Source organism: Oncorhynchus masou, chromosome 32 (genome assembly GCF_036934945.1).
Source record: "Oncorhynchus masou masou isolate Uvic2021 chromosome 32, UVic_Omas_1.1, whole genome shotgun sequence".
Taxonomy (NCBI): Eukaryota; Metazoa; Chordata; class Actinopteri; order Salmoniformes; family Salmonidae; genus Oncorhynchus; species Oncorhynchus masou.
In genome coordinates this window covers 63292409-63304742 of record NC_088243.1, presented here as the reverse complement: position 1 = coordinate 63304742, position 12334 = coordinate 63292409, and the positions used below count along the sequence as shown (strand labels likewise).

General features: G+C 43.9%; 1 protein-coding gene across 2 annotated transcripts in view; it reads left to right on the top strand.

The window, feature by feature from the left end:
• Window positions 1–12334, top strand: part of LOC135526439 (phospholipid-transporting ATPase ABCA1-like) — a 41608-nt gene that overhangs the window by 19657 nt on the left and 9617 nt on the right. For both annotated transcript variants that reach the window (XM_064954809.1, XM_064954810.1), the window contains 10 exons: window positions 2555–2644; window positions 7492–7735; window positions 7870–8009; window positions 8112–8228; window positions 8539–8733; window positions 9189–9394; window positions 9613–9789; window positions 9908–10130; window positions 10381–10602; window positions 12026–12230. In XM_064954809.1, the coding sequence (XP_064810881.1) occupies window positions 2555–2644; window positions 7492–7735; window positions 7870–8009; window positions 8112–8228; window positions 8539–8733; window positions 9189–9394; window positions 9613–9789; window positions 9908–10130; window positions 10381–10602; window positions 12026–12230 (1819 nt within the window). The remainder of the gene's footprint in view (window positions 1–2554; window positions 2645–7491; window positions 7736–7869; window positions 8010–8111; window positions 8229–8538; window positions 8734–9188; window positions 9395–9612; window positions 9790–9907; window positions 10131–10380; window positions 10603–12025; window positions 12231–12334) is intronic.

Here is a 12334-nt window from a genome sequence, read left to right as displayed (position 1 = left end):
AGTTTGGAAAGCAAATGGTTATTGTTGTAAATAGAAGACGATGAAAAGACAAATCTTTCGTTTAGTTATCAAAAATCTCTGCCTAATCGAATGAACAACAGTATAGCCTATCTGATTGGCAATATCCTAACTGTGCATATTCACTATTTAGGCCTCTACAGTATCTGCAAATGTGAAGATGCATGGAATCCTTTATTATGAAAGTACATTTTTATGGTGACAATTTGCTTCCCCAAACTTGAAACTGCAGGCACCTCCTATGTCTGTCAGGTTCTATAGCGGATTCATGTGCTTCAGAATTTAGCAGTAAACATAGCAGCACAAGAAAGCTGGGATCCTCTTTTAAACAGTGGCCAGTCAACTCTGTTTTCACATACGATTGCACAATGACTGGGCTGCTAAGAACACGTTTCACAAGGGCTCTGTAGGCTATGTGCTCTCTAACCGTGTTCCCAGGGTTCTCGGCCTGTGGGCTACCCTTTTGGAGTTATTTGGCCACTTCAATTGTGATACAAACATTAATATAACGTAAAGATCTACTATGACTAATTATTTTTAAAGTCGCAAAAAAAGTCTGTTTCTTACCTTTCTGCACACGCTGGGCATCATTCACAAGTGATAATATATCGTTCACAAGTGATAATATATCGTTCACAAGGGATAATATTGTCACTCATCAGTCTATTCTTAATTTAATGTTGTCTTTACATATACTAAATAATATATGTGTGGAATTAGTTTTGATTTAGAATGGACCATTATCATGCACCTGTCGGAAAAGGGGTTTCTTTTTTGCCAGGTTGGCTACTCCTGTTGTAAAGCAAAGCAATGTGCTTAATATTAGGAAAGCTGATAAATAAATATAGTAGGCCTAGCCTATAGAAATCTGATAGGATCCTCTTTTTAATAAAGGCCATCAGAAAGCAGTTTTCTCAAGCAATTTCATAGCCTATAGAAGTGTTGTGCAACATGAGCTCATGGGCCCTCATGAAGTGTTTGATGTGATTTTCGATTGCATTTACATTGATGTCAGAGTGATTAGCGAGACAATAGATCAGTGAGTACCAGGCCATTAGCGACTGGCAGTTAGCAAGTTTGGTAGGCTACTAATGACCATCAGCAGCATCAGAGCCCAGTTTTGGAGAAGCCTAGTTACCGTGACTAAATGATCATCTGGAATTTGACTGCAGTCACCACGTGACAGCTAGTGTGGCGGTAATACGGTCAAAGCAACAGCCCTAATCACCACTGACTTCTCCAAGGCCTTTGACAAAATCGACCACACCATCCCCATTGAACGCCTAATCCAACTGGGTGTCAGACCTGCCCTCACAGCATGGCTCTGCAGTTTTATGCCCATCCGCAAACAACAGGTACACTTCCAAGACAACCTCTCAGACTGGTAGGAGCCAACGGGAACTCTTCTGGGTCCTCTCATCTTCCTTCCGGTCATAGACAGTGCAGCCCTGGATGTTGACAGCAGGTGGAAATATGTTGACAATTTATCTGCTCAACACGTGGACAATAGGAAACATCAACACACCACAACAGCCCTGAACAACTTGGACATGTGGGTTCATGCAAGCAAAATGTTACTGAACCCTGCCAAGTGCACGGTGATCCTTCACAAGAAATTCACCTGTCCCATGCTCTCTCCGGATCGAGGGTCAGGATTTCAAAGTGTGTGATGGTGTGAAGATTTTAGAGGTAAAGTTACAGAAGGACTTACAATGGGGTGGGGCAGGTTGTTACTATGGTAACCAAGAGCAACAGAAAATGTTGTATCCTCCAACCGCTTTAAAAGGTTCCATGTGCCACAGGATGACCTGGTGAGCATTTACACCAGCTACACATGCCACACCCTGGAGTATGCTGCTTCTGCTTGGCACAGCTCACTGACCCAGGCTTATCCTGATGACCTGGAGACTATTCAGAAAAGAGCGTGCCGCACCGTCCTAGGAGGATACTCCAGTTATACTGAGGCACTTCAGACCCTGTCCCTAACCTGGTATCATGAAAGACTGCACTGACCTCGCCGTCAGCCTCCTAAAATGTCAATTCAGAGACTGGCTACCCCACTGACCGAATCGCAGTGACAGGCAGGAACACCCACAGTCAAAACAAACCAAAGTCTAACTAAATGGGTCACTAATCCCTAACTGAATGAGTCAACAATAAATAAAGGTTAAAAAAACATAACATTTTTTTAAATGTCATATTTCTGCTCATTGACTTAAGGAGTGGCTTTAAAACTGCAGGACATTATTGATAAAAAAATTTTTACTCTTATGTTATTGTTGTTGCTTTCACCCGTTTAATATTTTGTATAGATATCAAATTTGATTTGTCACATGCGCCAAATACAACAGGTGTATGTAGACCTTACTGTGAAATGCTTACTTACAAGTCCTTAACCAACAATGACATTTTAAGAAAAACAAGAGTTTTCAGTCTGTATTGACTGCTATATGAGTGTAATAATTCAAAGTTGAAAACAACAGTCACTGTTCCTCTTTTCTATATGTGTGTGAATTGACACTTCTTCACTCCACAGAAAGATGTGAGGACTGACCCTGAAGCCGTCCAGCAGGTGGCCAAGGCTACAGACAAACTCCTGGAGAGCCTGGGCTCCCTGGCCTTAGAGGTAGACAATCACTGTCATCACTGCAGTTTATTACATGATGAAAACTATAAGGTTTTCTGTTGTCCCCCCTCCCTCATTATGATTGCCCAGTACATTTCTTGTTTATAACCATGTTTCTTTTGATCACTGTCTTAACAAACACTCCTGCCTAAGATCAACAGTTTGCTGTTGGCTGGACCACAGACAGAAAAGGCCCTTAGATGTACACTGAGTGAACAAAACTTTAGGAACACCTGCTTTCCAAGCTATGATTCCTTATTGATGTCACTTGTTAAATTTGCTTCAATCAGTATAGATGAAGGGGAGGAGACAGGTTAAAGAAGGATTTTTAAGCCTTGAGACAATTGAGATCTGGATTGTGTATGTGGGCCGCTCAGAGGGTGAATGGGCAAGACACAATTTTTAAGTGCCTTTGAATGGAGTATGGTATTAGGTGCCAGGTGCACCGGTTTGTGTCAAGAACTGCAATGCTGCTGGGTTTTTCACTCAGTTTCCCGTGTGTATCAAGAATGGGGTGCAACTTAAAATTAGGAAGGTGTTCCTAAAGTTTTGTACACTCAGTGTACAGCAGTTTTTTTCTCCCCATCATTACAAAATGGCCACCACATATTTCTCACCCCACCCCAACCTTTCATCTAGTCCTATTTGAAGTTTCACAGCATACAGGAGGAGAGGTTGGCTTAAAACAGCACGTGGCATTGTGCTGTCCCCCTCAACTCCCTGCAGTATTTGTTTGTTGCCTGATAACCTGACCCAATTTGTTTGGATTGCTAATACATGTAGCTAGAAAGTCAATTGGAGAGGCAGTTGGTCCCTAGACGTTTGAGCAACAGCTTAATGTCGAGGACAACTGTTGGCCAATGTTCTAATGTGATGATAATCACAGTTTCCTCCTGTGAAAGATATGAGAACAGAAGAGGAATTAGGCATTCACCTCTTTCAATGAAGTCAAGTACTGTAGGCCTGACACATATGTTGAGGATATCTCTTATATTGTGAATATCTCTTCTCGTTGTGTTCTTGCTATTTTCTTGCTTTGTCAGTTATACTGTCCTCCACAGCAATAGAACACGGCCTTGTAAGTAACTTGGCAGTAACTGTATTGGTATCAAGTGTCTCTGAGCCTAGATTTCCTCAGGAGATAGATGACTGGGAACAGCTGAACAAAGAGAGAAGGGTTTCTAAACAAGTTAGCGGGCAAGTCAGCATTTACGCAAAGGAAAGTTAACTTTAGCTGACAAGGTGAATGCATGCCCCTATGAGAACAAACAGGAGGCTATAAGACTGGCTCGATGGCGGGCCTGACTACCCAAGTGTTGTGTCTGTGTTTTCTCAACCAGTCAGTGCTCTGTTGATTACTCTGCTTACAACAATAAGGATAACCCCCTATAAGTATACATAGATTCTTATGTCCACAAACACATGGTATGTTGCAGCTGCATACCCATGTCATAAACATTTCGCTACACCCCCGTGATAACATCTGCAAAATATGTGTACGTGAACAATAAAATTAGATTTGAGCTATGTAGAACTGCTATGTAGTGTTTATGAAGGCCCTTAACTACAGTATAGTGTACAGTCTTTAGGAGTTACTAAAACAACCCCAGCACTTCATAGACACACTTTGTTGTTCGTTGTTGCCCTCTTACCCCAACAATGTATCTGAAGATGTCAAGAAACTCTAAGTCACTAAATATTACTTGGTTTGGCACATTACCCTGGAGTTATGTAGTGGTAGGGCCACTCGACCCCAACTAACGCCCTAGAAACAACTCAGGGGTCCAGAGCTCCTGTTGTGTGGTTATGACTTATTGTGTGAGAGTTCAGTGTGTACAGCTGTTTCCCCCGTGTCTCTCTCTCTCACACACACACACACACACACACACACACACACACACACACACACTCTGTTCCAGGTGCGCCACCTTGGCTCGATTGGAACCATGTGACTGCCTTCTTGCTGTCGTGGCTGGGCTGACTCAGGTCCGTCTATATGGAGAGGAGGGAAGGAGAGGAGATGGGAGGGCCTGACTGGCATGTATGTAACCACATTGTCAAATAGGCTCTGGGAGAGTCAACAGTCGGGACCACGTCTCCTCCTCCTCCCCAGTGATGAATGACCGAGAGTAACCTTTTCCCTTTGCCACCTATTTTCTTCTCACTCCTGACTTTCTTTGTTTTCCCATGCTGGGTGAGGAAACCAGCTTTGGAGAGCGAAGAAAAAGAAGGATAGAAATAGATAGTGAGAGAGAAGAGGTCAAACATAGAATGGCAATTCTGCCACAAAAGGTCTAGCTTTTCTGTGCAGACATAACAGGACACATTTGTTAGCACTGTATTGTGTGAATGTTGTTACAAGGCGTTGTGCATTACAAGGCATTAGGACAGTTAGCACACACACTTTACAGGCTTCTTGTGAGGTCTGTTGTTGTGTTTTTAATGCTAAGTCTGCTCCTAGTCTGCTCCTAGTCTGCTCTGAGTCTTGCCTTTTTATAATTCGGTATGAAGATACATTTTTGACCAGAAATGCAAGGTAGCAAAATCAGGTTGTTGTAAAAATGCGCTGGTCAGCCAAGGAACCATTATATACAACCTCATTATTTTTATTTCTACTTTGCACATTCTTCCACTGCAAATCTACCATTCCAGTGTTTTACTTGCTATATTGTATTTACTTCGCCACCATGGCCTTTTTTTCTCACCTCATTTGCTCACATCGTATATAGACGTGTTTATACTGTATTATTGACTGTATGTTTGTTTTACTCCATGTGTACAGTGCCTTGCGAAAGTATTCGGCCCCCTTGAACTTTGCGACCTTTTGCCACATTTCAGGCTTCAAACATAAAGATATAAAACTGTATTTTTTTGTGAAGAATCAACAACAAGTGGGACACAATCATGAAGTGGAACAACATTTATTGGATATTTCAAACTTTTTTAACAAATAAAAACTGAAAAATTGGGCGTGCAAAATTATTCAGACCCCTTAAGTTAATACTTTGTAGCGCCACCTTTTGCTGCGATTACAGCTGTAAGTCGCTTGGGGTATGTCTCTATCAGTTTTGCACATCGAGAGACTGAAACTTTTTCCCATTCCTCCTTGCAAAACAGCTCGAGCTCAGTGAGGTTGGATGGAGAGCATTTGTGAACAGCAGTTTTCAGTTCTTTCCACAGATTCTCGATTGGATTCAGGTCTGGACTTTGACTTGGCCATTCTAACACCTGGATATGTTTATTTTTGAACCATTCCATTGTAGATTTTGCTTTATGTTTTGGATCATTGTCTTGTTGGAAGACAAATCTCCGTCCCAGTCTCAGGTCTTTTGCAGACTCCATCAGGTTTTCTTCCAGAATGGTCCTGTATTTGGCTCCATCAATCTTCCCATCAATTTAACCATCTTCCCTGTCCCTGCTGAAGAAAAGCAGGCCCAAACCATGATGCTGCCACCACCATGTTTGACAGTGGGTATGGTGTGTTCAGGGTGATGAGCTGTGTTGCTTTTACGCCAAACATAACGTTTTGCATTGTTGCCAAAAAGTTCAATTTTGGTTTCATCTGACCAGAGCACCTTCTTCCACATGTTTGGTGTGTCTCCCCGGTGGCTTGTGGCAAACTTTAAATGACTCTTTTTATGGATATATTTAAGAAATGGCTTTCTTCTTGCCACTCTTCCATAAAGGCCAGATTTGTGCAATATACGACTGATTGTTGTCCTATGGACAGAGTCTCCCACCTCAGCTGTAGATCTCTGCAGTTCATCCAGAGTGATCATGGGCCTCTTGGCTGCATCTCTGATCAGTCTTCTCCTTGTATGAGCTGAAAGTTTAGAGGGACGGCCAGGTCTTGGTCTGATACTCCTTCCATTTCAATATTATCGCTTGCACAGTGTCCTTGGGATGTTTAAAGCTTGGGAAATCTTTTTGTATCCAAATCCGGCTTTAAACTTCTTCACAACAGTATCTCGGACCTGCTTGGTGTGTTCCTTGTTCTTCATGATGCTCTCTGCGCTTTTAACGGACCTCTGAGACTATCACAGTGCAGGTGCATTTATACAGAGACTTGATTACACACAGGTGGATTGTATTTATCATCATTAGTCATTTAGGTCAACATTGGATCATTCAGAGATCCTCACTGAACTTCTGGAGAGAGTTTGCTGCACTGAAAGTAAAGGGGCTGAATAATTTTGCACGCCGAATTTTTCAGTTTTTGATTTGTTGAAAAAGTTTGAAATATCCAATAAATGTCGTTCCACTTCATGATTGTGTCCCACTTGTTGTTGATTCTTCACAAAAAAATACAGTTTTATATCTTTATGTTTGAAGCCTGAAATGTGGCAAAAGGTCGCAAAGTTCAAGGGGGCCGAATACTTTCGCAAGGCACTGTAACTCTGTGTCGTTGTATGTGTCGAACTGCTTTGCTTTATCTTGGCCAGGTCGCAATTGTAAATGAGAACTTGTTCTCAACTTGCCTACCTGGTTAAATAAAGGCGAAATAAATAAAAAACCAAGGTAGTAAAATACCATAGTAGCTTTAAAAATAAATAATAATAATAATAATAATAATGAACAATAAGGCATGAACACACAAGAGGCGTGTATTACTGTGGTTTTAGCATGGCTGTGCTGAGGTACTAGGTATAAGGCAAAGACTAACACACAGTCATTACAACACATTTACAAGTTGCCTTATAACAATATCTATCCATCTCACCATGTCAACAAGCTGGTCTTGAATCACAATGAATTGCTCCAAGTCCAGGTCACATTCCCATTTGCATCCTACAAGATGACCCCCTGACCCCATTTGCTAACATCACACTCATTTGTGTCCCAAATAGCTGGCCAGCATGAAGAGTTGGAGAGACCTGCGTAACGAGATCATCTTCCTCACAGAGAACGCCACATCCTCCCCCAGCCACATGTACCAGGCTGTGTCGCGCATCGTCTGTGGCCATCCCGAGGGTGGCGGACTAAAGATCAAGTCCCTCAACTGGTATGAGGACAACAACTACAAGGCTCTGTTCGGCAACCACAACACAACCAACGGGGAGGAGCCCATCTCTGCCTATGACAACACATCCAGTAGGCAACTTCTCCTTTATGTTAATGTATTTCAGTGATATTCAAACATTTTTTAGCGGGGAACCAATTTCTTTGTTAGTTGTGACATTCTTGTCTGGACCTGACGTCATTGTTCCTTCTGTGACCCCCTCAAGCTCCATACTGTAACGCTATGATGAGGAACATGGAGTCCAGCCCCGTGTCCAGGATGATCTGGCAGGCCCTGAAGCCTCTGCTCATGGGCAAGATCCTGTACACCCCCGACACCCCAGCCACACAGAAGATCATCCACGAGGTGTGTATCAGTTATACTATACCTCTTAGTTACAGTACATCACTGGTCCAAGTAGTAGTTTTAGCAGAACACCAACAGTCCCAATCTTGCCCTCTCCTTCAGGTGAACAGAACATTCCAGGAGCTGGGGGTCCTCAGAGAGCTGGGGGGCATGTGGGAGGAAATTAAGCCCAAGGTCTGGACCTTCATGGAGAGCAGCGAACACATGGACCTAGTAAGGGTATGTCTGACTAATCTGTTGTCTCTACTACATCCAACATCACTTATGTTAGGCTTGTAGAGCACCATTGTAGAATACCTTATACAATATTTTCTTTTCAGTTTTGAAATTATTTTGGCTTATAGAATGGCATCTGTAATAATAACTCAGAGACAACACCAGGACATGACACAGTAAATAGCAATACAACAAAATACATGATGGGAAGCAGCCCATTCAGATGGTCAACACTGGCATCCTGTGGAGAGATGTGGGACGGTACCACAGTCCACCCACAGTCACTCTCCTGCTCTTCCTTCCTCTCTCCCAGACCCTATTGAAGAACAATGGCACTGGCAGCTTCTTCACCTCCCAACTGGCGGGCTCAGAGTGGACTGTGGAGGACGTCTCCAACTTCCTGACCAAACATTCGCAGGACACGCATCCACACGGTACCACCTTCACCTGGAGGGAAGTCTTCAATGAGACGGACCAGGCCATCATGAGCATATCCCGCTTCATGGAGGTCTCACTCTCTTTCATTGTCTCTCTATGTGTCGCTCATGCACACACACACACAGTCACTTGGCCCCTTTCTTAGCCTCAGTTCAATTTTGTTCTCTTTCTGGTAAAGTCCCCATTCAGCACCTTCTGCAATACATACCAATTACATAATTGCGGGCGTTAAAACAACAAGTGAAACACATCAAGGTGCTTTGGGCCTGATAGTTATCCTTCCAGTCATTGCCCTCTCTTTGTGGAAACAGTAGTCAATTGCAGCCATTTTACTTTTCCCCAACCTCTTCCACTGTATAATGGGAAATGGCAAAGAAAAACACAGCTGGACCAACTTAGCCAGGAACCTGATGAACATTCCATTTAAAGCCTCCCCCCCTTCCAGCATGTGAATAGATCTGCTAGTCCTGGCCAAGACCAGATGAGGATAGGCCTTTAAAACAAATGCGTTTTGTTTGTTTACAGTGTGTAAACCTGGATAAGATGGAGCCCGTGGCCAATGAGGAAAGGATGGTCAACAAATCCATGGCGCTCCTGGACGATAGGAAGTTCTGGGCGGGGATTGTGTTTCCAGATATTGAGGCCAACAGCTCTGAACTGCCGGCCAACGTCAACTACAAGATCCGCATGGACATCGATAACGTGGAGCGCACCAACAAGATCAAAGACGGGTATGTTGTTTCAAAGCGCCCCAATCTATCTACTAGATGTATTGGACAGTGTTTTATGCCTGTGTCATTGGGGTCATTTTGAACACTCGCTTAATTTTTTTGTGAAGGGGGATCACTTTCAGCTTTTTGGTAAAATTTGAATTTGTTGTGAACCTTGCTCCTTGGGAGGGAATGGATTTGTAAGAGGTTTATGCGTTGCTTTTTTTCTCTCTTAACAGATATTGGGACCCTGGTCCTCGTGCTGACCCATTTGAGGACCTGCGCTACATCTGGGGTGGCTTCTCTTACCTCCAGGACATCATCGAGCACAGCATCATCACAGCAGTAACTGGCGTCAAGGAGAAGACGGGAGTCTACATCCAACAGATGCCCTACCCCTGCTACGTGGACGACATGTGAGTCACACCGAGCAGGATTTGACCTTATTCACCTGGGATCTGTGTTGTGTGGCAAACTGCAAGGCTTTAAAATGGCTTCCATTTCCTCCTTTGACCTATGACCTCTGTCCTTCAGCTTCCTGCGGGTGATGAGTCGCTCCATGCCCCTCTTCATGACCCTGGCCTGGATGTACTCTGTGGCCATCATCATCAAGAGCGTGGTGTACGAGAAGGAGGCGCGGCTCAAGGAGACCATGAGGATCATGGGATTGGACAACGGCATCCTGTGGTTCAGCTGGTTCATCAGTAGCCTCATCCCCCTGCTAATTTCTGCCGGCCTGCTGGTTGTGCTGCTCAAGGTATTGCACTGTATCCCAGGATTTAGGATGACAATGATCCTTTTTCGCATCAAAATATTTCAGTGATATCGGTATTTCAGTGATATTGGTATTTCAGTGATATCGGTATTTCAGTGATATTGGTATCGTGACAATAACCTGTCTTAATATTTTATGTTGATGTGAGAATGTTTTTTTTTTGGTTTTCTGATGTTAATTGACTTCCTCTCTATTTACCAATGAGAATCCTCCCTCTCTCTCTTCTAATCAGATGGGGAACCTGCTGCCCTACAGTGACCCCGGCGTCATCTTCCTGTTCCTGGGTTCTTTTGCCGTGGTAACCATCATGCAGTGCTTCCTCATCAGCACAATGTTTGCCCGTGCCAACTTGGCGGCGGCATGCGGGGGCATCATCTACTTCACCCTCTACCTGCCCTACGTCCTCTGTGTGGCCTGGCAGGACTATGTGGGCTTTGGGGCCAAAATAGTTGCTGTGAGTCATGCTTTTATATGTACTAGACATTTTGAGTTGATGTTGGTTGTCCACATGACATTTTATAAGAGGAGCCACTTTCATTAAGTTATTAAGTGTAGTGCCACTACAAACAGGGCGGCTTTTTCTTTGAAATGTGTTTGTAATGTAACTCTTTTGTCACATCGTTGTTTTTTCTGCTGCTGGTTACCTCCTCAGGCTTATCATCTTATTGGCATTGTTGTTGTATATGATACACTATATGTACAAAAGTATGTGGACACCCCTTCAAATTAGTAGATTTGGCTCTTTCAGCCACACCCATTGCTGACAGGTGTATAAAATTCGAGCACACAGCCATGCAATCTCCATAGACAAACATTGGCAGTAGAATGGCCTTACTGAAGAGCTCAGTCACTTTCAATGTGGCACAGTTTGTCACATTTCTGCCCTGCTTGAGCTGCCCGGTCAACTGTAAGTGCTGTTATTGTGAAGTGGAAATGTCTAAGAGCATCAATGGCTCAACCGCAAAATGTTAGGCCATACAAGCTCACAGAATGGGACTGTGAAAATCATCTGTACTCTGTCGCAACATTCACCACGAGTTCCAAACTGCCTCTGGAAGCAACGTCAGCACAAGAACAGTTCATCGAGAGTTTCATGAAATGGGTTTCCATGGCCGAGCAGGCGCACACAAGCCTAAGATCACCATGTTCAATGCCAAGTGGTGTAAAGCTTGCTGCCACTGGACACTGGAGCGGTGAAAACGTGTTCTCTGGAGTAATGAATCACGCTTCACCATCTGGCAATCCGACGGGCGAATCTGGGTTTGGTGGATGCCATGAGAACGCTACCTGCCCCAATGTACAGTGCCAACTGTAAAGTTTGGTGAAGGAGGAATAATGGTCTGGGGCTATTTTTCATGATTCGGGCTAGGCCCCTTAGTTCCAGTGAACAAAAATCTTAATGCTTCAGCATACAATGATATTCTAGATGATTCTGTGCTTCCACCTTTGTGGCAACAGTTTGGGGAAGGCCCTTTCTTGTTTCACTATGACAATGCCCCTGTACACAAAGCGAGGTCCATACAGAAATGGTTTGTTGAGATCGGTGTGGAAGAACTTGACTGGCCTGCACAGAGCCCTGACCTCAACCCCATCGAACGCCTTGGGGATGAATTAGAACGACGACTGTGAGCCAGGCCTAATCACACAACATCAGAGCCCGACCTCACTAATGCTTTTCTGGCTGAATGGAAGCAAGTCCCCGCAGCAATGTTCCGACATCTAGCGGAAGGCCTTCCCAGAAGAGTGAAGGCTGTTATAGCAGCAAAGGAGGGAGCAACTCCATATTAATGCCCATGATTGTGGAATGAGATATTTGACAAGCAGGTGTCCACATACTTTTGGTCATGTAGTGTATTAACATCTCGCCTTCTCTACAGAGCCTGCTGTCCCCAGTGGCCTTTGGCTTTGGCTGTGAGTACTTTGCCCTGTTCGAAGAGCAGGGCATCGGCATCCAGTGGAACAACCTGTTCAATAGCCCCATGGAGGAGGACGACTTCAGCCTGACCACTGCCATCATCATGATGTACTTCGACTCCTTCCTCTACATGGTGATGACCTGGTACATCGAGTCCGTCTTCCCTGGTAGGTGTCCATGAGCTGAACTATTCCACTGTAATGGATCTGTTTGGGTACCATTTTGTTAGGCTTATGTTGAAGCCACTTGCATTGTATTGTATTGTTTAGTT